At 35.9% G+C, this 26,132-nt stretch overlaps 1 protein-coding gene across 36 annotated transcripts in view; it reads left to right on the forward strand.

The window, feature by feature from the left end:
- The first annotated feature begins 325 nt into the window (after positions 1-325).
- LOC115976593 (titin homolog) overlaps positions 326-26,132 on the forward strand; it is a 37,465-nt gene continuing 11,658 nt past the window's right edge. For 5 of the 36 annotated variants that reach the window (XM_031097952.1, XM_031097967.1, XM_031097977.1 and 2 more), the window contains exons 1-36: positions 326-885; positions 3,999-5,641; positions 5,831-6,263; positions 7,481-7,647; positions 8,116-8,394; positions 8,479-11,823; positions 12,646-12,777; positions 12,879-13,007; positions 13,100-14,014; positions 14,637-14,762; positions 14,876-15,037; positions 15,126-16,286; positions 16,638-16,925; positions 17,011-17,130; positions 17,706-18,002; positions 18,107-18,403; positions 18,508-18,804; positions 18,909-19,205; positions 19,310-19,606; positions 19,711-20,007; positions 20,106-20,402; positions 20,507-20,689; positions 20,780-20,968; positions 21,059-21,361; positions 21,462-21,749; positions 21,854-22,150; positions 22,253-22,549; positions 22,656-22,943; positions 23,036-23,338; positions 23,435-23,737; positions 23,844-24,128; positions 24,227-24,523; positions 24,620-24,916; positions 25,027-25,323; positions 25,422-25,718; positions 25,825-26,121. In XM_031097952.1, coding sequence (XP_030953812.1) covers positions 846-885; positions 3,999-5,641; positions 5,831-6,263; positions 7,481-7,647; positions 8,116-8,394; positions 8,479-11,823; positions 12,646-12,777; positions 12,879-13,007; positions 13,100-14,014; positions 14,637-14,762; positions 14,876-15,037; positions 15,126-16,286; positions 16,638-16,925; positions 17,011-17,130; positions 17,706-18,002; positions 18,107-18,403; positions 18,508-18,804; positions 18,909-19,205; positions 19,310-19,606; positions 19,711-20,007; positions 20,106-20,402; positions 20,507-20,689; positions 20,780-20,968; positions 21,059-21,361; positions 21,462-21,749; positions 21,854-22,150; positions 22,253-22,549; positions 22,656-22,943; positions 23,036-23,338; positions 23,435-23,737; positions 23,844-24,128; positions 24,227-24,523; positions 24,620-24,916; positions 25,027-25,323; positions 25,422-25,718; positions 25,825-26,121 — 15,240 coding nt within the window. In that variant the 5' untranslated portion in view covers positions 326-845. Of the gene's footprint in view, positions 886-3,998; positions 5,642-5,830; positions 6,264-7,480; positions 7,648-8,115; positions 8,395-8,478; positions 11,824-12,645; positions 12,778-12,878; positions 13,008-13,099; positions 14,015-14,636; positions 14,763-14,875; positions 15,038-15,125; positions 16,287-16,637; positions 16,926-17,010; positions 17,131-17,705; positions 18,003-18,106; positions 18,404-18,507; positions 18,805-18,908; positions 19,206-19,309; positions 19,607-19,710; positions 20,008-20,105; positions 20,403-20,506; positions 20,690-20,779; positions 20,969-21,058; positions 21,362-21,461; positions 21,750-21,853; positions 22,151-22,252; positions 22,550-22,655; positions 22,944-23,035; positions 23,339-23,434; positions 23,738-23,837; positions 24,129-24,226; positions 24,524-24,619; positions 24,917-25,026; positions 25,324-25,421; positions 25,719-25,824; positions 26,122-26,132 lie in introns of all 36 variants that reach the window. The other 31 variants (XM_031097954.1, XM_031097955.1, XM_031097953.1 and 28 more) reach the window with 31 other exon arrangements.

The raw sequence follows: 26,132 nt of genomic DNA on the forward strand, positions 1-26,132 counted from the left end.
AATCCTTTTAGTGGATATCACTTTAAACAAAGCAAAAAGGCAAACTTTCATCCCTGTATATTTGCCTTTAATCTATTCCTATTCCTTAAATATTTAGTTCAGTAAACATGTGGCTTAAAGAAACTCACACTAATATGAATTTTGATGTATACACTGCACAGTGCACACTCAACCTCAAATAATTTTGAAGTTTAACAATCCAAAATATTGGAAAGATCAAGGTCCTTTGGTCACAACTCCTAAGGGTAGGACAGTCTTCTGGCATGAACACAAGAAAACTTAATCCTTGAACTATTAAAATCCCCCTGGGGAAAATATCACTGTCATACAACATTATACTAAGGAAAGGAATTACAACCCCACAAAACAACTTACACAGCCTTCTTACAAAAAGAAACTGTTCAAAAAGTCTGGTTTCTTCTTTCTGAAAGTATAGATAAAATAAAAGTTGTAGTCTAGGATAATTTTTCTAAATTTCAAATAGTGCATTGTTTCACTAAAGGCGTATTAGTCTATTTAGGTATGTGACAGATCAATCAGTAGGACCATTGCATTTGTGGCCAACTCACCAATATATTAACATATAAGTGGCCTTTTGTCAGTTCTTGCCTACTTTAGCAACAAAACCATCAAGCGATTAATACAGACATCTAATCATCCACAGACTCAACTGCAAGCGACGAGATTTTTTTTGAACAGCAATAAGCTAGCATCCAGAATTTTCAATTGAAAGCTACAAAGAATTTCAGACGGCAACACAGAAGTTGATCTATCTTTTGTAGTTTGGGCATGACAAAGTTTCTTCATGTTATTTCACCTTAGATTCAAGTATCCCAGCATGCATAATGGAGACTGGACCTGATATATCAGAAGCCGTTTCTTACAGTATGTTTCCTAACATTCACTCTTTACATCATCACATGTTTCCACTTTGTGTTTACTTCATATTTGTAAAATAAGATCACTGATATTTTCATTTTTTCGGTAAGTTGATATGTCTGCCTAGAGTAGACTTAACTATTTTGTAATGATTGGCTTACTCTAATCTAGAAGTTGATTTCTGGATTATTGACATTATGTGAATCTCTAGGAAGCATGGATATTGATACGGCTTGGACAGTTGGAAACATGTCTGATACATATCCATGAATTGAAAAAAAAAATTTAGAGTAGGTTACTTCTGTGACATGGTAGGATGCTTTGGTGATATGGCTGGGACATGGTTGAGACTCATTTGAGGTGAAAATATATGAGAGAATGAAGTATCAATTGAGCTATAGCTTAGTCATAGATGATAGTTTCTTTGTACTTTAAATACATGCTTCTTTCCCACCTCTTGTTGCTCATTTATTAGTTTTAGATGTGTTCTATAATCTTTTGGTGCATGATTTTTTATCTTCTACATGAAAATTTAATTTATTATATAAACATAAATGTATATTTATTGATTGATTAATTAATTAAAATATCCTTGTTGTTTTTCAAGAATTGTTATTTATCCGAATCATCTCACATGTGCGTTTCTTGTTAGCATATTTGATTAGTTAAACATCTAGGAAACAGCGTTTTAGCGACACAAGTTTATAAGACTCTGTTGCTCAATAGGAAAATATTAACTGTGCAATATCAAAATTATCTTACATACAAGCAGAATTTGAAGTAAATTGTTGTTCTTTTGCTGCAAACAGAATTCTATAAACCAGATGTTCCATCAATTGTGCGGCTAAGTTTTTAGCTTGTTCATCATTTTCCTTCTAAAGTATCAATATATTGTATATTGTGGCCTTTTCTACTTTCTTTTCCACCAGTATACAACTTTTCATCCTTTTTGATAGAAATTAGTTCAATATCTACGGCTGTATTACTCCTTTAGCACAAAATACATTTAAATCTTTTCCTTCTAAAGTATCAATATATTGTATATTGTGGCCTTTTCTACTTTCTTTTCCACCAGTATACAACTTTTCATCCTTTTGATAGAAATTAGTTCAATATCTACGGCTGTATTACTCCTTTAGCACAAAATACATTTAAAGGGTTACACTGGATCAGAATTTTGATACTTGTATGCCAGTCTTAAATTTTCAAGACTATAAAAATGATTAGAAAATGTTGTCCCATTCTTGAAATGCAAAATAATTAAAGTAAATTTCAGAGGCAAGCAATGGTTTATCCATTAGGCAAGACTCACATAAGTTCTTCCTTAACTTGCCATGAATCATCTTTAAGATTGCCTGATTTACTTTATTACAACAAAGCCTATTCTAACTCAATATTGCATCTCACATGTACATACTGGCCACAGTTTATAATTAAAAAAAAAAAAAAAAAAAAAAAATCAAACAGACACATATGCACATGCATACACAAGTAAATAGAACCATAACTGCAAAACATATATACTTAAAGTCCGTTTAAGAAAAACTTATTTGGTTGAAACTGATAACTTTTTGTTGAAAGTGTGCTAAAGTATGCTTGTACCTTTAAAAAAAAATTTGAAAATGTGAGAAAATGCGGGAAAAAGTGAGGTTTTAAAAAGTTGTACATAAAAACTAAAAGCTGAGCTTATAAGCTCATGCCAAACACACTCTTATCATCCAAATATGTAATAAAAAACCTACATGTTTTTAATTGAAGGACAAAAGCTTTGCAAGAGACCAAAAGCAACAACCGTCTTAGAACAAATATCCACATACCTTTATATTCCAATTTCAGTCAACCACCCAAGAAACTAATCTTGAATATTTATAGTTAAGACACTATTGAGGAATAACTATTTCCTGTAATGAACTAAATAGCTATTTCTCATAGATAATCATTCTATTACATGCTCTATTACAGCATACCAAACGTGTCATAAGTAATGTAGGGGTATAATGCATTACAAGGAAGATGACAGCCTGGCACAAGGCCAACCAAGCCAAAGGGTTCATTTCACATATGTTATAGGCATATTGTTATTGTAGTTAAATCCCCAATAAACAATATGGCATAGATGAATTGAACCCTTAGGCTTGACTGGCCTTGTGCCGTGTCACTCTTTCATGCCATGTTACCATGCCACATCATCATCATCATCATCATCATCCTTGTAATGCATTAGACTCCTACATCATAAAGAACCCAAAAGTTCTTGTGCAACAACCTTTCCCTTAAAGTAAATAGGAATATGCAAATAGACAAGTGCCTTTTCAGCAATGTTGTGTGACTTCAGTGCCATCACAAACTGGCACTCTAGGAAAGTGACAATTTGGACAAAGAGACAAATATAGGATATTTTTCCTTTCAAGAAAATTTTCTCAGAATATGCATGCATAAATGTATATTTTGGTGAATTCCTCTAGCTGTTGAACTTATCAATTTCATAAAGAGGCACAACCAAAGATGACCTGTGTGTGTTTGAAATAGCACCTTTTAACATGCATTGATGAAATTACACACAGACCTGCCCAGATTTCTAAAATAAGTTCTTTTAAAGTCATTCACATGACTGAGACATGATCAAGTAGTTTTAAACACACATTGGTTGGAACAAAGTTGTCTCCTTTAATCCAAATAAAGCGTATAATTGTAGAGAAAATAATATTACAAAAATAGAGTAAGGAGATGAGGGAAAAGGAGAATATGATATTTTATGGACATCATATATATATTTCATGCAAAATATAATGTAAACTGAGAAATAAAAGACAGTGTAATCAATTCAAGATGACAAATCTCCTGAACTTGAGAGAGGAAATAGTCATTATTTGTTAATTTTCTGCTTAATTCTCTCATTAATGCATTCAATGTACATAAATAGTCAAGGATGAGATAACCTCATCAACAAATCCTAAAACATAGGAACTAATCATATCCTAAAGCATAGGAATTAAATTGAATACAAATAGATAACAATAATAATCTATCTAGGAAGATTTATTCTATTTCTAAACTAAATTCAAATAATTTATCCAATACCTGGGTCATAACATGGTCTATCCCTAAATCAACTGCAGATGGAAGAATTTGTCAGGCTGATGAAACAACAAGACAAGCAGAAATGGTGATTTCAGATGACGAAAAGCAGCTTCAAAAAGGTGAAAAAATTGAGGCTGTAGAAGAGGCAGGAATAGAGATAACAGAAGTGGAAGAGATAAACAAAAAGGCAATACCAGGTGACAAAAACCATGACACAATAAATGTTACAGGAACTAGTTCACAGATGGCAAAGACTGAAGAAGAAAACCTCAACATTGAAGGGCATGAAACTTTAAAGGATGAGAGAGTCCATGATCAACATGTTGAAGTAATTTCAAATCAACAGGCTTCCATTGAAGAAATCCCACAAAGTACAGAGAGAGAGATGAAGGATGCACAGAAAGAAGAGGAAAGAGAGACAGTGGTGGACAAAGATGATTTGGTAGAATCAAGTGAAGAAGTTATCAGCATACTTGAGGCAACCGCAGTTCAAACTAGTAAAGCTTCAGTTCATACCAAAGATTTGACAGTCAACAACTTAAAAAAGGATGTTGAAACAGTGACAGACCTATGTACCAAAGATGAAACTATAGACAAATCCTCTACCGCTGACACCACACTCTTCCAAGAAGGGCTTGAAGAAACAAAATTGAAAGGATTAGAGTACAAGGAAACTGAGAAGTACTCTGATTTGGTGGCTGAGGAAAAGGGTCTTGAAACAATTAGGCCTAGTGAAGAGAAAGGAAATAAGGACAAGAAAGATAAGGTCATGTATGATAGAATTGAAGATGCCTCATTTTCAACTAAAGAAGAAAGTCCAAACATTCAGAATGATGAAGGCACAACCTTGGATATTGGAGATGGAGATAAGGACAAGCCTGAAAAGTCATCTGTCATCCTAGAACAAAGCAGGACAAGCCAACAAGAAGATGGACCAGAAGTAGGAGAGAAGATAAAAGACGCCTGCAGCACTGAATGCGAAGAGAAAAAACAAGATGCAACTGAATTAAACAAGCAAGAGAAAGATGTAACTTCAGTGGAAGATGAAATGCAAAATAAGAACAGGTTAGATACCCCCTTTGTCACAGAAGAGACGAGCCAGCAGGAAGTAGACAATTCTGAGATATTCAAAGTGGACCCCAAAATTGGGTTAGAGAATATTGTCGTGGAGAGTACAAAAGAAGTTACAAACCCAAATGAAATCTTTGAGAAATTTGCCCAAGCTGATAGCTCTGCAAGTGAAAACAGTAAGGATGTTGAAAATTATGACAAAAAGCCTGATGCTTCCTCTGGGACATGTGAGGATGGTATGCAGAGCAAAGCTGAGGACCTGGATGTGACAGAAGCTTCAGCAGGGGAGACAAGAGAGAAGGAAGGGTTTACAGTCATGGTGAATGAAGATAACATCAGCAAAACAGATTTCATTGAGGCCATGAAGCTTAGCAAATTGGAATCAAAAGAGCACGAGGGAGGCCCTGAGCATAATTTATTGCAGCAAAATGAACCAGAAAAGGAGGAGCTTGAAAGACCCTCGAATAGGATTTCTGAGGAGATTGAAATAGGAGCTTCAAGGGAAAACACTCAATTCGAAAATCCAGAAGATAGCTTCAAGGAAAAAAGGCAGGATGACAAATCAACTGCTACTTATGATACCACTAGTGTTGAAATTCCTGGGCAAAAGGTTAGATATTCTTTCTTCTTCTTCTTTTTTTTTTCTTTTTTTTTCCAAATAAAAAGTTTAGATATTATTCTCCAATTTGTTTGATTAGAACATATATCCTGGTTTTGATAATCTATTTTTATGTCGCTGAGGTAAACAGTTTTTTTCATAAATACTAAAGATTTCATTGATTGTTTATTTCTGATGCAGAATCCCCCACTGATTGATTCAAATGAGAAGACTGAAAGTTCAGAAGCTGAAATTCCAAACAACAATGCCAACAATTTACATGTTACACATTCATTGGTTGAAGAGACAGAACAAGTGCAAGGCAAAAGGATTGATGAAGTCTTCGAATTTGAACCTGAAGAAGAAATACAAAAGTCAACTTGTACCTCTACGGATGAGGAAAATCAAGCAGCAAATGCGTCTGAAGCATACAAAAGCACAGAGGGCACAGTAATAGAGCATTCATCTCCAGAAGGGACAGTAAGAATGGAAACAAACATTACTGAGAAACTTGAAACAGTTTATGGATTGGAATCTGATGAGAAGTTAGAGGTCAGTGATGCTCAGGCTAACATACCAGAGGTGGCACATAAGGAAGAAGCTATTGTTATAGGTATACATAAAATTGCAAAAAGTGAGTAGTTTCAATTCAAAACCTCAACCAAAATTTTCCCTTTTACATAATTCATGCTCATCTTACTTGCAATTAAAACAAACTTTAAAAGTTCAAACAGAACAGGGAAATGTATTATGAGCTTTTGGTTGCAGTAGGTAGGAGCCCTGTAGACAGGTACTGAACACTAAAAAAGACATTTCTAATATAGGGACTCAATCACTAAGTAAGTCATACTTAGAGTCAATCACATATATTCTTTTTTTGTCATTCTATTCTATTCGAAGTTATACTCTACATTACTTCCTTAATTGGCACGTCTTTTTTTAGAACTTTCGTTAATGTTATTTTTTTCTTCTTCTTCTTCTCATACCTTTTTTTGTTATCTCAACTTAAATTAACTCACTGTTTTTCATTGGTGCATTAATCTCTCTCCTCCCAAGCAACTCTTCCTCATCTTTTTATCAATAGGGGTCCCCTATCTTTAAGCGAATTTACTCATTCAAATGCTATCTTTCTGTGTATATCCACTTATATAATCTTAACATTCTCATATTGAGTACACTCATTTTATGAGTATGTCGCTTCTTAACAGTCTAACATTTAGTACATAGAGCATAATTGGTCTAATAGCAGTCATATAAATTGCCCCTTTAACTTAATGGTTATTCTACAATTATATAAACTCTTGATGCATTTTTCTACTTCATCCACCTTACTCTTATCCTAAAATTCACATAATCTTCAATCTCTCCATCTTTATGAATCACAATTTACCCCCTTTGGTTTGGCACTTTCACAATCTAGTCCAAAATATTTCAATTGCTAATATTACTACTAAAGTTTGGACAAATTGAAACTGTTAGTTTTCCATCCAAACTAGCAGATTTTACATTTTGTGGCCATTTCCTTCAATTTTCTCATCCTTCTTCTTCACTGGAATTCTTCTTCTTAAAAGGAAAAATGAATTACACCAAATATATGACCATCACCATTAGAGATCAAAGAAAATTCCATTTAATACAAATTACACCAAATCCATGATCATCATTAACAAAATTAATGCATGATAACAAGCAAGTAGCTACTGTTCTAGAAAGCTCACGAGCTCATCAACACTTCAATATGGCCACAAATTTCTATAACTGCTAACAAAGTCAAATATTTGACTACAGCCAACATATATGTATACTCCAATGAGTTTGTAGGAAATGATGAACCTCAAACATCCAATGCAGGTAATGACATTGAAGAAGGCTCACTTGAAAATGACAGAACTAAAGTCGCCCACTCTGTATATACTGGAGACAAGACTGTTGAGCAAAGCTTACCAGTAAGAAGTCTTACAGAACCAGCACCAACATTGAGCGGTGAAGATGAGAGGAGCAATATAATACTGGAAGAGGTTTGACTGCAATGTAGAACTTATAATTAAATGAATATGTATGTACATGGATACATATGTGTTAGAATTATTATTAAATGATTAAATTTACCATTTCCTTATAGCTTAAACTTTTGGAACATTCGGTAATTTATCATGGTATTAAAGCAGGAGATTCTAAGTTTGATCCCCGTCTCCACTCTACCTCCCATTTAACATGTTAAGAATCCCAAGCGTTGGGCCTGACTTATTAAGGGGGAGTTTAGACTCACATGTGAGGTGGAGGTGTTAGAATTATTATTAAATGATTAAATTCACAATTTCCTAATAGTTTAAGCTTTTAGGACATTCAGTAATTTATCAATATGTATGTACATGCATGCACACTTCTATATATGTGTGTCTATTTATTCACACAAAAATTCTCATTTTCTGTAGTTTTATTCTATTCAGCTCATTTTCATTCTGAAGCCTCATCTGTTAAAACAGGTGCATGATGGGCATAAGATTCCAGTTCCAGGTAGTGGGGATGTCAATAAAGAACAGATTTTTGAAGCCAATGCTACATTTTTCACACCAAAACCAAATGAAAAGGAAACAACAAAGATATACCAAGACAGTGAAAAGGAAACAAAAATTTCAAGAGAGGAGGATGGCAGTTTAGAGATAATGAAAGAAGGACAAGTCAATGAACTCTCGCACGAGTCCATTGGAAAAGGTCCAATTCAGGACTTCAAAGAAGATGAAAAGGAAGCCTACAAAGATGAGGTTAGCTTTTATCAAAATTACATGGCTTAATTTTTTTTTTTTTTTCCAAACTTTAACTTGTATGGGATGTACTTAATTTGACAGATTTTAGCGAAGTCACAGCCTGCCAGAGCAGGTGAGAGCATTGTACATGAGATAAATCATGATGAAAGCTCGGAAGAAATTCTTCATGCTTCATTGGCAAAACAAGAGGAAGGTCTCCAGGGAGAAGTTGAGCACCTGGTTTCTACAGAAGCTTCAGCAGAGAATGGAGACAAGGACACATCTTCTGTCAAAGTGACTGAGGACAACAATGACAATAACAATATCGGGCTAGCTGAACCTACAGGAAACAGTGCAAAGGTAACTCCACAAGGGGAAGAAGATTCAGAAGAGGGACTGCAGATAGATGAAACAGCAAGCATTGTAGTTGAAAGCCCAGAAGATATTCTCATTGCTTCATTAGTGAAACAAAAGGAAGATCTGCAAGAAGAAGGTGAAAAACTGGATTCAACTGAAGCTTCAATAAAGAACAATGATGAGGAAACATATTCCATCAAAATGGCTGAAGAGAATGATGAAAATAACAAGCTAGCTGAAACTACAGAAACCAGCGTAAAGGTAACACCAAAAGGTGAAGAAGATTCAGAACATGCTTTACAGCATGATGAACCCCGAGAGACAAAACATGAGTTTGAAAGCCCTGGAGAAGTTCTTGATACTTCATTGGTGAACCCAGGGAAAGGCTTGCAGGGAGAAAGTACAAACCTGGCTCAAGCAGAAACTTCACAAGAGAAAAGAGATGAAGGCATATCTTCTGTCAAAGTTGTGGACAATGACAGGCTAGCTGAGACTACAGAGAACAGAGAAAAGGCAACACCAGAAGGTGAAGAAGATTCAGATCAAATTTTACAGAAAGATGAACCAGGAGAGGGCATTACACGTGAGACAAATAATGGAGCCGAAATCCCAGAGAATATTTCTGATCCTACATTGGTGACACAGGAGGAAGGCCTGCAGGGAGAATCTGAAAACCTGGCTCCAACAGAAGCTGCAATAGAGAAAAGAGATGAGGACAAATCTTACATCAAAGTAACTGAGGACAACGATGACAATGAACAAGCTGAAGGTACAGAAAACAGTGAAAAGGTAACACCAGAAGGTGGAGAAGATTCAGAGAAAATACTACAGATAGATGAACCAAGACAGAGCATTGTAGGCATGGAAAATCGCAATGTTGACAGCCCTGAAGGTGAAGAAGATTCAGAACATGCTTTACAGCATAATGAACCACGAGAGACAAATCATGAGTTTGAAAGCCCTGGAGAAGTTCTTGATACTTCATTGGTAGGGAAAGGTTTGCAGGGAGAATGTACGAACCTGGCTCCAGCAGAAACTTCACAAGAGAAAAGAGATGAAGGCATATCTTCTGTCAAAATTGTTGAGGACAATGACAGGCTAGTTGAGACTACAGAGGACAGTGCAAAGGCAACACCAGAAGGTGAAGAAGATTCAGATCAAATTTTACAGAAAGATGAACCAGCAGAGGGCATTACACGTGAGACAAATAATGGAGCCATTTCCGATCCTACATTGGTGAAACAGGAGGAAGACCTGCAGGGAGAATCTGAAAACCTGGCTCCAAGAACAGAAGCTGCAATAGAGAAAAGAGAAGAGGAATCTTACATCAAAGTAACTGAGGACAACAATGATAATGAACAAGCTGAAGTTACAGAAAACAGTGAAAAGGTAACACCAGAAGGTGGAGAAGATTCAGAGAAAATACTACAGGTAGATGAACCAGGACAGAGCATTTTAGGCATGGAAAATCACAATGTTGACAGCCCTGAAGGTGAAGAAGATTCAGAACAAGCTTTACAGCGTGATGAACCACGAGAGACAAATCATGAGTTTGAAAGCCCCGGAGAAATTCTTGATACTTCATTGGTGAACTCAGGGAAAGGTTTGCAGGGAGAAAGTACGAACCTGGCTCAAGCAGAAACTTCACAAGAGAAAAGAGATGAAGCCATTGCTTCTGTCAAAGTTGCTGTGGACAATGATGACAATGACAAACTAGCTGAGGCTATAGAGAACAGTGCAAAGGCAACACCAGAAGGTGAAGAAAATTCAGAACAAATTTTACAGAAATATGAACCAGGAGAGGGCATTACACATGAGACAAATAATGGAGCCGAAATCCTAGAAACTATTTCTGATCCTCCATTGGTGAAACAGGAGGAAGGCCTACAGGGAGAATCTGAAAACCTGGCTCCAACAGAAGCTGCAATAGAGAAAAGAGATGAGGACACATCTTACATCAAAGAGGTTGAGGACAACAATGACAATGGACAAGCTGAAGCTATAGAAAACAGTGAAAAGGTAACACCAGAAGGTGGAGAAGATTCAGAGAAAATACAACAGATAAATGAACCAGGACAGAACATTGTAGGCATGGAAAATCGCAATGTTGACAGCCCTGAAAATAATCTTGATACTTTGTTCGTGAAACAAGAGGAAGTTCTACAGGGAGAAGGTTATAACTCGGTTCTGACAAAAACTTCAATAGAGAATAGTGATGAGGACACATTTTCTGTCAAAGTGGCTGAAAACAATGATGAGAATAATAGACCAGCTGAGACTATGGAAGATGGTGTAAAGGTCACACCAAATGGTGAAGAAAATTCAGAGCAGGTCTTGCAGAAAGATGACCCACAAGAGAAATATCACAATGTTGAAAGCCCAGACAATATTCTTGATAAATCATTGTTGAATCTAGAGGAAGACCTCCATGTAGATGGCGAGGACTTAGCTCCAACAGAAGCTTCAATAGAGAATAAAGATGAGGACTCATCTCTTGTCAAAGTGGCTGAACACAAAGATGGCAATAATAGGCAAGATGAGGCCAGAGAAAACAATGCCGATGGAACACCAAAAGGTGAAGAAGATTCAGAACATGTTTTACAGAAAGATGCAGTTGATGAGAGCATCGCATGTGAGACAGATCATGAAGTTGAAAAACATGAAAAAGCTCTTAATACTCCACTAGCAAAACAAGAGGAATGTCTGCAGGGACAAGATGAAAACATGATTCCAACAGAAGCTTCAATAGAGAAAAGAGATGGGGAAATATCTTCTACGAAAATAGCTGAAGGCAATGATGGCATTAACAGGGTTGCTGAGGCTGAAGGAAATAGTGTGAAGGAAACAGCAAAAGGTGGAGAAGAGTTGGAACCAGTCTTCCAGAGAGATGCAAATGAGAAGCTTGAACAACTTCTAGATGTAACACCTGAAGAAATGGAGGCAGAATCTTCAAGTGAAAATATGAAAAAGAGTACCTGCATGAAAGAGGAAGGAATCATTCAGAACCTTGAAGAAACTTCAGAAAGAGAAAAGAGAGAAGAAACAGAAACTACTGATGATAAAAAAGAAAAAGAAGCTGCAAGAGAAAAGGTAAATACTACTATAATAAAATCTTTGTAGTTGAGAAATTTTCACTTATCCCAAAAGCTTAAACTATTAGGAAAAAGGTAAATTTAACCATTCATCCAATATTCGAACACTCCTCCTCTCATATGGGCTCAGACTCTCTCTAAATAAGTAGGGCCAAACACATAGGATTTTTAACTTTTTAGATGGGACAGAGAGGAGATATGCTTCAAACTTAGGACCACAACTTTAACACCATGACAAATTACTAATTCTCCTAAAAGTATAAGTTGTTAGGAAAGAGTAAATTTGATTATTTTACCTTTATTCTAACAAAAGTCAAATCTCATTTATATTTGGTTATAATATGACAAGTTGTTTTCCTACAGAGATTAAGTTGACCACTAAGCTGGAGGAAACAAAAGAATGGGTCACAGGGGGATACGAAAAAAAACAAAAGCCACAATTGTGCTATTGAGTCACCATATGTTCAGCACTTAACATGTTTTTATTTTGTTTTCCCGTTTTAAACAATATGCATTTTCTTCAAAGTGTGTTGCTCCTACAAAATTTTTATGCAGATTAGAACTCCCACTGCCCAGTTGTTAGGAGAATAGAGAATTGATAGTTTGCAAAAGAAACCTAAAATTCACCAAAACCAAGGAAACTGAGTTCCTTATATTTACTATGGGGGTACTATCAAAACATATTCCAATTATTTCAATCTTGTGCATTACTGTCAAGTACCAACTAATACATCCTTAATTTAATATCAAAGCTATGCTTTACTGATTGTTTTTCTATCAAAACAATGGAGTCTAATTCAAAACTTCATTTGCAATGTAGACATTTGATGCTACTACTAGTATCGACAAAGGAAATAGGGAACTGATATTAGAGGAAATTGACAGTGTTAAGGACCAATCTCCAGAATTTAATGAGAAAGAAACAACTGAAGAGAACTCCAAGGATCAACAGGTTCTACTTCGATAAAAATTTTAAGTTTAAAAGAAATTAAATTCATCATTGTGCTCTTCTCTAATTACCAAACCTTTCTCCCTTCCCTTTCTTTTCATTAGGAATGTAGGGGGTTAGGGACAACAGCTTCAAGTATAGAAGAAGAAAAACCAAACTTGGAGGAGCCAGGCATTGCAGAACTCTCTTCTTCATCAGTTGGAGAGGTAATAGTAAAGGAGTTAAAAGAAGAGGTCAGCTTGTACACAGAATCTGAATTGGTTTCCAAACCTACCATTTTGTGTCTATTCTCAGTTTCTGACTTTCAATTTTATTTGTTCAACAGGTCAAAGGCCCAAATTTGGAGTTCATAGAGCAGATTGGAGCAAAAGATTTGACAGAGGAATCAAAATCAGGGACCTTACAGGACAGTGAAGAGCCGAATAAAAACTTCAGTACTTTGATTATTGCAGAAACCTCTTCTTTTGTGCCTGATATATTTGAGAAAATGATCAAAGAACAAATCCTGAAGCAGGATGAACACACAAATAATGATTTTGACTCTGCATCTGTCACAATTCTTAGTGAAGAAACAGGCTTGAAAGAAGCCAAACCAGAAGATAATGAGCAAGTCAAAAGCTCTGATATTGCTACTGAAGGGCCAGCAACAACTGAAACAGACAGATCTAACTTAGTCAATGTAGATATTGATGTCCAACCAGAGAAGATTACCAGCTTAGAAGAGAATAGGAACAAGGGGATTTTGACTGTAGCAGAAGGAGGTAGAGAAAAAAAGGAGCATCAAATGGAGGATAAAGCTCCTACAACAGGAATTGGCCATGAAGTAGAAGTGGCCACTGCTGAGAAACCTTTAGATAGCATATCAGAAGATAGCTTTCAAGGTTCTTATATGACGCCTTTGAAAGACCATGAGCCCATGATAATTGAATTAAGCAGGATCGTAGAAGAGACTCTAGCAAGAGATGAAACCACATATGCAAATGCCAAAACTCCTTCCAGGGTGAAGGAAACAAATGAGAACTTAACGCAAAAGGAAGATGAATCCATTAAATCTAAAGACGTTTCTGAATTGTTCTCTTCAGATGATGGGAAGGAGGGTGTAAATGAAGAAGTCCAAAAGCACAAAGATGCAGAGTCACATATGCTCCCTAAGATACATAATGAAAAGAATAGCTATGATGCAGAAGATGTGGATATCTCAAAGAGGGGAGAAACCAGTGATTCAGCGGATCAAACTGAGGTATGTAAGATTACCTGCTATGATACCATGACAAATTACCACTTGTCCCAAAATTTTAAGGGGTTAAGAAATGGGGAGATTATTAACAATTATTTAGCCCTTATTCTAACAAAATTCATATCTCATTTATATTTGGTTACTTATGTGACAAGTTGTTTCCCCACGTAGATTAAGTTGACCACCAAGCTGGAGGATCTTAAACTAGAGAATGAGTCACTGGAAGATATGAACCCCTAAAGGCACAATTATGATTTTGATTCACCATATGTTAAATACATCATAGTTTTTTATTTTGTTTTCCTTTTTAAATGTTATGCATTTTATTCAGTGTCTAGCTGCTACAAAATATATTTTTTGGATTAGAACTCTCATTGCACAGCTGTTAGGAGCATAGAGAATTGATAGTTTGCAGACAGAAACCTAAAATTCACAGAACAAGGAAAGCAAGTTCCTCATATTTACTATGAGGGTGCTGGCAAAAAATATTCCATTCATTTCAATCTTGTGCATTACCATCAAGTGTCAACTAATACATCCTAATTTAACATCACATGTACACTTTACTGATTTTCTTTTCTATCAAAACAATGTGATCTAATTCAAAACTTCATCGGAAATGTAGGTTTTTATTACTAGTGTCAGCAAAGGAAATAGGGAACATATACTAGAGGAAACTGATATTGTTAAGGACCAGTCTCCAACATTCAATGAGAAAGAAACAACTGAAGAGAACTCCAAAGATGATCAGGTTAGTGAAAAAATTTAATCTTCATAAAAAATAAATTCATCTCTGAGCTCTTATCTAATTACCAAACCTTGCTCACCTCTCTTCCCCCCCCCCCCCCTCCTTTTTTTAATTAGGAATCTAGAGGGTTTGAGACAACAGCTTCACATATAGAAACAGAACAACCGAACTTGGAGGAACCAAACATCAAAGAACTCTCTTCTTTATCAGTTGGAGAAGTAACAAGAAAGGAAAACTTAAAGGAAGATGAAAGTGATGCTATGAAGTTAAAAGAGGAGGTCAGCTTGAACAAAAAATCTGAACTAATTTCCAAAATCTTCCATGTCTACTCTCACTTGTTGACTTACTATTTAATTTGTTCAACAGGTCAAAAGCCCAGATTTGGAGTTCATAGAGCAGATCAGGGTAAAAGATTTGACAGAGGAATCAAAATCAGGGACCTTACAGGACAGTGCAGTGCCAAATAAGAACATAATTTTGACTTCTGCAGAAAACTCTTCCTTTGTGCCTGAGGTATCTGAGAAAGAGACCAAAGAAGAAATCCTGAAGCAAGAAGAACGCACTAATAATGATTTTGACTCTGCATCTGTCACAGTTTTGTGTGAAGAAACGGGCTTGAAAGAAGCCAAACCAGAAAATTATGAGCAAGTCAAAAGCTCTGATATTGCTTCTGAAGGGAAGGGTCCAGCAACCATTGAAACAGAAGAAACTAACTTAGACAATGTAGATATTGATGTCCAACCAGAGGAAATTTCTGGCTTAGAAGAGAATAGGAACAAGGAGATTTCGACTGTAGCAGATGGAGGTGAAGAAAAAATTGAGCATCAAATGGAAAAAGAAGAACCTCCTGGAGGAATTGGCCATGAAGTAGAAGTGACCACCGCTGAGAAACCCATAGACAGCATATCAGAAGATAGCTCTCGAGATTCTTATGTGATGCCACTGAAAGACCATGAGCCCATAACAATTGTAGTAAGCAAGACAGTAGAAGAGACTCCAGAAAAAGATGTTATCGCAGATGTAAATGCCAAAACTCCTTCCAGTGTGCAGGAAACAGATGAGAAGTTAATACAAAAGGAAGATGAACCCATTAAACCAAAAGATGTTTCTGAATTGTTCTCTTCAGACAATGGGAAGGAGGGTGCAAATGAAAAAGTCCAAAAGCTCAAGGATGCAGACTCACAAATGCCCCCAGAGCTACATGGTGAAAAGAATAGCTATGATACAGAAGATTTGGAGATCTCACAGAGGGGAGAAACCAGTGATTTAGCAGATCAAACTGAGGTATCCAAATTGGACACTTTCACACATGAAAATCCATCTAATGAGGCCTCAAAGGATATTGCAATTAGTACCTGTAAAGATAGTGAAAAGGCTACCCTGGAACAAGAGGATTCTGTTCAGAACTTGGAAGGTAGCTTAAAAGGTGATGTAGTAGAGAAAGGAACAGCTGAATTGAATGCAGGAGCCCATAGCCACGAATGTGAGCCTACAAACACCAAAGACAATGATCAAATAGCAGAAAAGGTAACAGCAATATAAATTATCTCATTCTAACGACTAAGCAATAAAAAATATTTAACTTAAATGGTTTTCATTATTTAACTCATATACTGTAAGTACTACAGATGAAACCACTGATGGGATGATAACCATGAGACTTGATTTGTCTCACAGTTTTACATAGGAAACACATTCTTTCAATTTATGATATCATTATTCATGATGAACAACCATATTACAAGACTAACAAATGCATCCATATTCTTTTCTTATGTTTCTTTTCTCTTTATCCATGAAATTCAAATCACTACCAATATATCTTTATTTTATGGTGAACTACATTTAGCTTTTTACTAATATATTGGTCTGGAACAGAATCTAGAATCAGCTGATCTGGGTCAAAAGCCTGATTTTGTCTCTGAATCAATGAACAAAGATCAAAGTGATGATACACTTCCTCAAACCAACAAGAGTCAAACTGAGGAGAACAAAGATGATGTTCAGGAGTGGAATTCAGAATCTGTTGAGCAAAAGAATATAGGCCAAATTGAAGGTGAAACAGAGAGAAAAATGGAAATGGAGCCCAAATTGGAAGCCAAAGATCATATTCATGAATCACAAAAGGCAGAAGACACCATTACTGCTGTCAGTACTACTGAAAAGGTCAGGAGATCAACTCCTATGTAGGCATAATTTTCTTTTACATGAGTGATTTCCTGAGGTTCTATTACTAAAATATGTTGAACAGGTGCATGACGGAGTTAAGAAAGTCAATGGAAGTGAAGACATAAGAGAACATGCGACAGATGGAGATAGTGATGTGAAGGAAATTCATACTGTATCTACTAGAGATGAAATAGCTGAGAAGGTAAGCTTCAATTAGTATAGAATTCTGTGTGTGTGTGTGTGTATTTATTAATCATAATGGGGCCTGTATAGCATAGCAAGAAATTTCCATGGGCACCAATTGACTTCAAATAGAAGAAAGACAGGACTTGCAGAACATGAGCTTCATGTTCAAGTGGATTATATAGAACTGCCCAAAAATGGTATGGGTAAAACTTGTTTAGCTTCAAAGTCAGGCTTTTTCAGGTTTAACTTCAACAATTAGACCAGTTATAAGAGAGCAAAGTGGGCATTTCTTGGTAAAACATTATTATGTACTAACTGATCCTCTGGAACATGAAAAGAAAATGTTATATATCTCACTTACATGCAATTACCATTCATATTAAAATGCACACACCTATGCAGAGATGCAAGGTATTCTTCTCTTTGAGACATTCTGCATCTCTTCAAGATCTCTTGTATGATCAGTAACCTGCATCACACATATCGCAAGTCATGTAAACAGAAATATAAGATTGAATATGGAAAGCACCGTATAAACAGTAAGGAAAAAAAATGTTGCTTCTTTTTAATCTTCTGGGGATTGATAAACAGGAGAAAGACTCTGGCCCAGAATCCACTGAATATCTTAAGACAATAGACTCTGAGGAACATACAGGAACAACAAACACAAAGATTGAAGAAGATCCAGCAGGAGAGACAGAAACACCTGTTACAAAAGCACCAGAAGAAGAAAAGATACCAGATGAAAGTGGTCTTGAGCCAGCAGATGTGCATAAGGGAGTTGAGGACGTTGATGAAAGTGAAAGCACCAGGGAACAGGCCATTGAAGGAGAGAGCAACTTGAAAGAAATTCATACAATATTAGCTAAAGATGAAATACTTGAGAAGGTGAGATTGAATTAGTAAAGAAATTTTATGTTATACATATCTCATATGTTATTTCATTTTCTTCTTCTGGTGAACATCAATGTGAAATGTTATTTGATAAACAGGAAAAGGACTATGGCCTAGAATCCACTGAATGTCTCAAGGCATCATACTCAAAGGAGCAGACAGAAACTGTAAACACGAATATTGAAGAAGATCCAAGAGGGGAGACAAAGGTACTTATTACAGAAGCACCAACAGAAGTAAAGATACCAAATGAAGATGGTCTAGAGCCAGCAGAAGAGCATGAGGGAGTTGAGAAAGTTAATGAAAGTGAAAACATCATAGAACAGGCCAAAGATATAAAGAGCGACTTGAAGGAAACTCATGCAATATTTGCTAGAGATGAAATACTTGACGAGGTCAGTTTTAAATACTATAGAAATTCTATGATATAAAAACACACACACACACAACTTATTCTTCTTCCAACTAATATTAATTTCAAATGTTATTGGAGAAACAGGGGAAAGACTGTGGCCCAGATTCCATTGAATATGTTAAGACAACAGATTCTAAGGAACAAATAGAAACGGTGAAAGCAGATATTGAAAAAGATTCAATGGGGGAGTTAGAAGCACCTGTTACAAAAGCACCAGAAGAAGAAAAGATAAAAGATAAAAGTATTCTTAAGCAGACCGATGAGCGTGAGGGAGTTGATAAAATTGATGAAAGTGAAAACATCAGAGAAGAAGCCACGGATGGAGACAGTGGCTTGAAGGAAACTCATGCAATGTTTGCTAGAGATGAAACACTTGAGGAGGTCAGTATTAAATAGTATAGAAATTCTACGATATAAACACACACACAAACACTACTTATTCTTCTTCCAACTAATATTAATTTAAAATGTCATTTGAGAAACAGGTGAAAGACTGTGGCCTGGATTCCATTGAATATGTTAAGACAACAGAATCTAAGGAACAAATAGAAACGGCGAACACAAATATTGAAAAAGATCCAATGGGGGAGTCAAAAGCACCTATTACAAAAGCACTAGAAGAAGAAAAGATACAAGATGAAGGTATTCCTAAGCCAACAGATGAGAGTGAGGGAGTTGATAAAACTGATGAAAGTGAAAACATCAGAGAAGAAGCCACAGATGGAGACAGTGGCTTGAAGGAAACTCATGCAATGTTTGCTAGAGATGAAACACTTGAGGAGGTCAGTATTAAATAGTATAGAAATTCTACGATATAAACACACACACAAACACTACTTATTCTTCTTCCAACTAATATTAATTTAAAATGTCATTTGAGAAACAGGTGAAAGACTGTGGCCTGGATTCCATTGAATATGTTAAGACAACAGAATCTAAGGAACAAATAGAAACGGCGAACACAAATATTGAAAAAGATCCAATGGGGGAGTCAAAAGCACCTATTACAAAAGCACTAGAAGAAGAAAAGATACAAGATGAAGGTATTCCTAAGCCAACAGATGAGAGTGAGGGAGTTGATAAAACTGATGAAAGTGAAAACATCAGAGAAGAAGCCACAGATGGAGACAGTGGCTTGAAGGAAACTCATGCAATATTTGCTAGAGATGAAATACTTGAGGAGGTCAGTTTTAAATAGTATAGAAATTCTATGATATAAACACACACACACACACTACTTATTCTTCTTCCAACTAATATTAATTTCAAATGATATTTGAGAAACAGGTGAAAGACTGTGGCCTAGATTCCATTGAACATGTTAAGACAACAGATTCTAAGGAACAAATAGAAACGGTGAATGCAAATATTGAAAAAGATCCAATGGGGGAGTCAGAAGCACCTGTTACAAAAGCACTAGAAGAACAAAAGATACAAGATGAAGGTATTCATAAGCCGACAGATGAGCGTGAGGGAGTAAATAAAACAGATGAAAGTGAAAACATCAGAGAAGAAGCCACAGATGGAGACAGTGGCTTGAAGGAAACTCCATCAATATTTGCTAGAGATGAAATACTTGAGGAGGTCAGTTTTAAATAGTATAGAAATTCTATGATATAAACACACACACTACTTATACTTCTTCAAACTAATATTAAATTCAAATGTTATTTGAGAAACAGGTGAAAGACTTTGGCCCAGATTCCATTGAATATGTTCAGACAACAGATTCTAAGGAACAAACAAAAACGGTGAACGCAGATATAGAAAAAGATCCAATGGGAAAGTCAGAAGCACCTATAACAAAAGCACCAGAAGAAGAAAACATACAAGATGAAGATATGCTTAAGCCGACAAATGAGCACAAGGGAGTTGATAAAACTGATGAAAGAGAAAACATCAGAGAAGAAGCCACAGATGGAGACAGTGGCTTGAAGGAAACTCATGCAATATTTCCAAGAGAAGAAATACTTGAGGAGGTCAGCTTTAAATAGTATAGAAATTTTATGATATAAATACACACACACACACTACTTATTCGTCTTCCAACTAATATTAATTTCAAATGTTATTTGAGAAACAGGAGAAAGACTCTGGCCCAGAAGAAGAAAAGATACAAGATGAAGGTATTCTTAAGCCGACAGATGAGCGTGAGGGAGTTGATAAAACTGATGAAAGTGAAAACATCAGAGAAGAAGCCACAGATGGAGACAGTGGCTTGAAGGAAACTCATGCAATATTTGCTAGAGACGAAATACTTGAGGAGGTCAGTTTTAAATAGTATAGAAATTCTATGATATACACACACACTACTTATTCTTCTTCCAACTAATATTAATTTCAAATGTTATTTGAGAAACAGGAGAAAGACTCTGGCCCAGAAGAAGAAAAGATACAAGATGAAGGTATTCTTAAGCCGACAGATGAGCGTGAGGGAGTTGATAAAACTGATGAAAGTGAAAACATCAGAGAAGAAGCCACAGATGGAGACAGTGGCTTGAAGGAAACTCATACAATATTTGCTAGAGACGAAATACTTGAGGAGGTCAGTTTTAAATAGTATAGAAATTCTATGATATACACACACACTACTTATTCTTCTTCCAACTAATATTAATTTCAAATGTTATTTCAGAAACAGGAGAAAGACTCTGGCCCAGATTCCATTGAATATGTTAAGACAACAGATTCTAAGGAACAAATAGAAACGGTGAATGTAGACAATGAAAAAGATCCAATGGGGGATTCAGAAACACCTGTTACAAAATCACCAGAAGAAGAAAAGATACAAGATGAAGGTATTCTTAAGCCGACAAATGAGCGTGAGGGAGTTGATAAAACTGATGAAAGTGAAAACATCAGAGAAGAAGCCACAGATGGACAAAGTGGCTTGATGGAAACTCATGCAATATTTGCTAGAGACGAAAAACTTGAGGAGGTCAGTTTTAAATAGTATAGAAATTCTACGATATAAAAACACACACACTACTTATTCTTCGTCCAACTAATATTAATTTCAAATGTTATTTGAGAAACAGGTAAAAGACTGTGGCCCAGATTCCATTGAATATGTTAAGACAACAGATTCTAAGGAACAAATAGAAACGGTGAACGCAAATATCGAAAAAGATCCAATGGGGGAGTCAGAAGCACCTGTTACAAAAGTACCAGAAGAAGAAAAGATACAAGATGAGGGTATTCTTAAGCCAACAGATGAGAGTGAGGGAGTTGATGAAAGTGAAAACATCAAAGAAGAAGCCACAGATGGAGACAGTGGCTTGAAGGAAACTCGTGCAATATTTGCTAGAGATGAAACACTTGAGGAGGTCAGTTTTAAATAGTATAGAAATTTTACGATATAAACACACACACACACACAACTTATTCTTCTTCCAACTAATATTAATTTCAAGTGTTATTTGAGAAACAGGTGAAAGACTGTGGCCCAGATTCCATTGAATATGCTAAGACAACAGATTCTAAGGAACAAATAAAAACGGTGAACGCAGATTTTGAAAAAGATCCAATGGAGGAGTTAGAAGCACCTGTTACAAAGGTACCAGAAGAAGAAAAGATACAAGATGAAGGTATTCTTAAGCCGATAGATGAGCGTGAGGGAGTTGACAAAACTAATGAACGTGAAAACATCAAAGAAGAAGCCACAGATGGAGACAGTGGCTTGAAGGAAACTCATGCAATATTTGCTAGAGATGAAACACTTGAGGAGGTCAGTTTTAAATAGTATAGAAATTCCACGATATAAACACACACACACACTACTTATTCTTCTTCCAACAAATATTAATTTCAAATGTTATTTGAGAAACAGGCGAAAGATTGTGGCCCAGATTCCATTGAATATGTTAAGACAACAGATTCTAAGGAACAAATAGAAATGGTGAACACAAATATTGAAAAAGATCCAATGGGGGAGTCAGAAGCACCTGTTACAAAGGTACCAGAAGAAGAAAAGATACAAGATGAAGGTATTCTTAAGCCGATAGATGAGCGTGAGAGAGTTGACAAAACTAATGAACGTGAAAACATCAAAAAAGAAGCCACAGGTGGAGACAGTGGCTTGAAGGAAACTCATGCAATATTTGCTAGAGATGAAACACTTGAGGAGGTCAGTTTTAAATAGTATAGAAATTCCACGATATAAACACACACACACACACACTACTTATTCTTCTTCCAACAAATATTAATTTCAAATGTTATTTGAGAAACAGGTGAAAGCTTGTGGCCCAGATTCCATTGAATATGTTAAGACAACAGATTCAAAGGAACAAATAGAAATGGTGAACACAGATATTGAAAAATATCCAATGGGGGAGTCAGAAGCACCTGTTACAAAAGCACCAGAAGAAGAAAAGATACAAGATGAGGGTATTCTTAAGCCAACAGATGAGAGTGAGGGAGTTGACGAAAGTGAAAACATCAAAGAAGAAGCCACAGATGGAGACAGTGGCTTGAAGGAAACTCGTGCAATATTTGCTAGAGATGAAATACTTGAGGAGGTCAGTTTTAAATAGTATAGAAATTCTATGATATAAACACACACACTACTTATTCTTCTTCCAACTAATATTAATTTGAAATGTTATTTCAGAAACAGGTGAAAGACTATGGCCCAGATTCCATTGAATATGTTAAGACAACAAATTCTAAGGCACAAATAGAAATGGTGAACACAGATATTGAAAAAGATCCAATGGGAGAGTCAGAAGCACCTTTTACAAAAGCCCCAGAAGAAGAAAAGATACAAGATGAAAGTATTCTTAAGCCGATAGATCAGCGTGAGGGAATTGATAAAACTGATGAAAGTGAAAACATCAGAGAAGAAGCCGCAGATGGAGACAGTGGCTTGAAGGAAACTGATGCAATATTTGCTAGAGACAAAATACTTGAGGAGGTCAGTTTTAAATAGTATAGAAATTCTATGATATAAACACACACACACACTACTTATTCTTCTTCCAACTAATATTAATTTTAAATGTTATTTCAGAAACAGGTGAAAGACTGTGGCTCAGATTCCATTGAATATGTTAAGACAACAGATTCTAAAGAACAAATAGAAACGGTGAACACAGATATTGAAAAAGATCCAATGGGAGAGTCAAAAGTACCTTTTACAAAAGCACCAGAAGAAGAAAAGATACAAGATGCAAGCATCTTTAAGCCGACAGATGAGCGTGAGGGAGTTGATAAAATTGATGAAAGTGAAAACATCAGAGAAGAAGCAATAGATGGAGACAGTGGCTTGAAGGAAACTCAAGCAATATTTGCTAGAGATGAAATACTTGAGGAGGTCAGTTTTAAATAGTATAGAAATTCTATGATATAAACACACACACACTCTCTCTACTTATTCTTTTTCCAACTAATATTAATTTCAAATGTTATTTGAGAAACAGGTGAAAGACTGTGGCCCAGATTCCATTGAATATGTTAAGACAACAAATTCTAAGGAACGAATAGAAACGGTGAACGCAGATATTGAAAATGATCCAATGGGGGAGTCAGAAGCACCTGTTACAAAAGCACCAAAAGAAGAAAAGATACAAGATGAAGTTATTCTTAAGCCGACAAATGAGAGTGAGGGAGTTGATAAAACTGATGAAAGTGAAAACATCAGAGAAGGAGACAGTGGCTTGAAGGAAACTCATGCAATATTTGCTAGAGAGGAAATACTTGAGGAGGTCGGTTTTAAATAGTATAGAAATTCTATGATATAAACACACACACTACTTATTCTTCTTCCAACTAATATTAATTTCAAATGTTATTTGAGAAACAGGTGAAAGACTGTGGCCCAGATTCCATTGAATATGTTAAGACAACAGATTCTAAGGAACAAATAGAAACGATGAACACGGATATTGAAAAAGATCCAATGGGAGAGTCAGAAGCACCTTTTACAAAAGCACCAGAAGAAGAAAAGATACAAGATGAAGGTATTCTTAAGCCGACAGATGAGCGTGAGGGAGTTGATAAAACTGATGAAAGTGAAAACATCAGAGAAGAAGCCATAGATGGAGACAGTGGCTTCAAGGAAACTCAAGCAATATTTGCTAGAGACAAAATACTTAAGGAGGTCAGTTTTAAATAATATAGAAATTCTATGATATAAACACACACTACTTATTCTTCTTCCAACTAATATTAATTTCAAATGTTATTTGAGAAACAGGTGAAAGACTGTGGCCCAGATTCCATTGAATATGTTACGACAACAGATTCTGAGGAACAAATAGAAACAGTGAACGCAGATATTGAAAAAGATCCAATGAGAAAGTCAGAAGCACCTGTTACAAAAGCACCAGAAGAAGAAAAGATACAAGATGAAGGTATTATTAAGCCGACAGATGAGCGTGAGGGAGTTGATAAAACTGATGAAAGTGAAAACATCAGAGAGGAAGCCACAGATGGAGACAGTGGCTTGAAGGAAACTCATGCAATATTTGCTAGAGACGAAATACTTGAGGAGGTCAGTTTTAAATAGTATAGAAATTCTATGATGTAATCACACAGACACACACACACCATACTTATTCTTCTTCCAACTAATATTAATTTCAAATGTTATTTGAGAAACAGGTGAAAGACTGTGGCCCAGATTCCATTGAACATGTTAAGACAACAGATTCTAAGGAACAAATAGAAACGGTGAACGCAAATATTGGAAAAGATCCCATGGGGGAGTCAGAAGCACCTGTTACAAAAGCACTAGAAGAAGAAAAGATACAAGATGAAGGTATTCTTAAGCCGACAGATGAGCGTGAGGGAGTTGATAAAACTGATGAAAGTGAAAACATCAGAGAAGAAGCCACAGATGGAGACAGTGGCTTGAAGGAAACTCAAGCAATATTTGCTAGAGACGAAATACTTGAGGAGGTCAGTTCTAAATAGTATAGAAATTCTATGATATAAACACACACACTACTTATTCTTCTTCCAACTAATATTAATTTCAAATGTTATTTGAGAAACAGGTGAAAGACTATGGCCCAGATTCCATTGAATATGTTAAGACAACAGATTATGAGGAACAAATAGAAACAGGGAATGCAGATATTGAAAAAGATCCAATGGGAAAGTCAGAAGCACCTGTTACAAAAGCACCAGAAGAAGAAAAGATACAAGATGAAGGTATTCTTAAGCCGACAGATGAGCGTGAGGGAATTGATAAAACTGATGAAAGTGAAAACATCAGAGAGGAAGCCACAAATGGAGACAATGGCTTGAAGGAAACTCATGCAATATTTGCTAGAGATGAAATACTTGAGGAGGTCAGTTTTAAATAGTATAGAAATTCTATGATATAATCACACAGACACACACATTACTTATTCTTCTTCCAACTAATATTAATTTCAAATGTTATTTGAGAAACAGGTGAAAGACTGTGGCCGAGATTCCATTGAACATGTTAAGACAACAGATTCTAAGGAACAAATAGAAACGGTGAACGCAAATATTGAAAAAGATCCAATGGGGGAGTCAGAAGCACCTGTTACAAAAGCACCAGAAGAAGAAAAGATACAAGATGAAGGTATTCTTAAGCCGACAAATGAGAGTGAGGGAGTTCATAAAACTGATGAAAGTGAAAACATCAATGTAGAAGCCACAGATGGAGATAGTGGCTTGAAGGAAACTCATGCAATATTTGCTAGAGATGAAATACTTGAGGAGGTCCGTTTTAA

The sequence above is a fragment of the Quercus lobata genome, chromosome 2, assembly GCF_001633185.2.
Source record: "Quercus lobata isolate SW786 chromosome 2, ValleyOak3.0 Primary Assembly, whole genome shotgun sequence".
NCBI classification, from domain to species: Eukaryota; Viridiplantae; Streptophyta; class Magnoliopsida; order Fagales; family Fagaceae; genus Quercus; species Quercus lobata.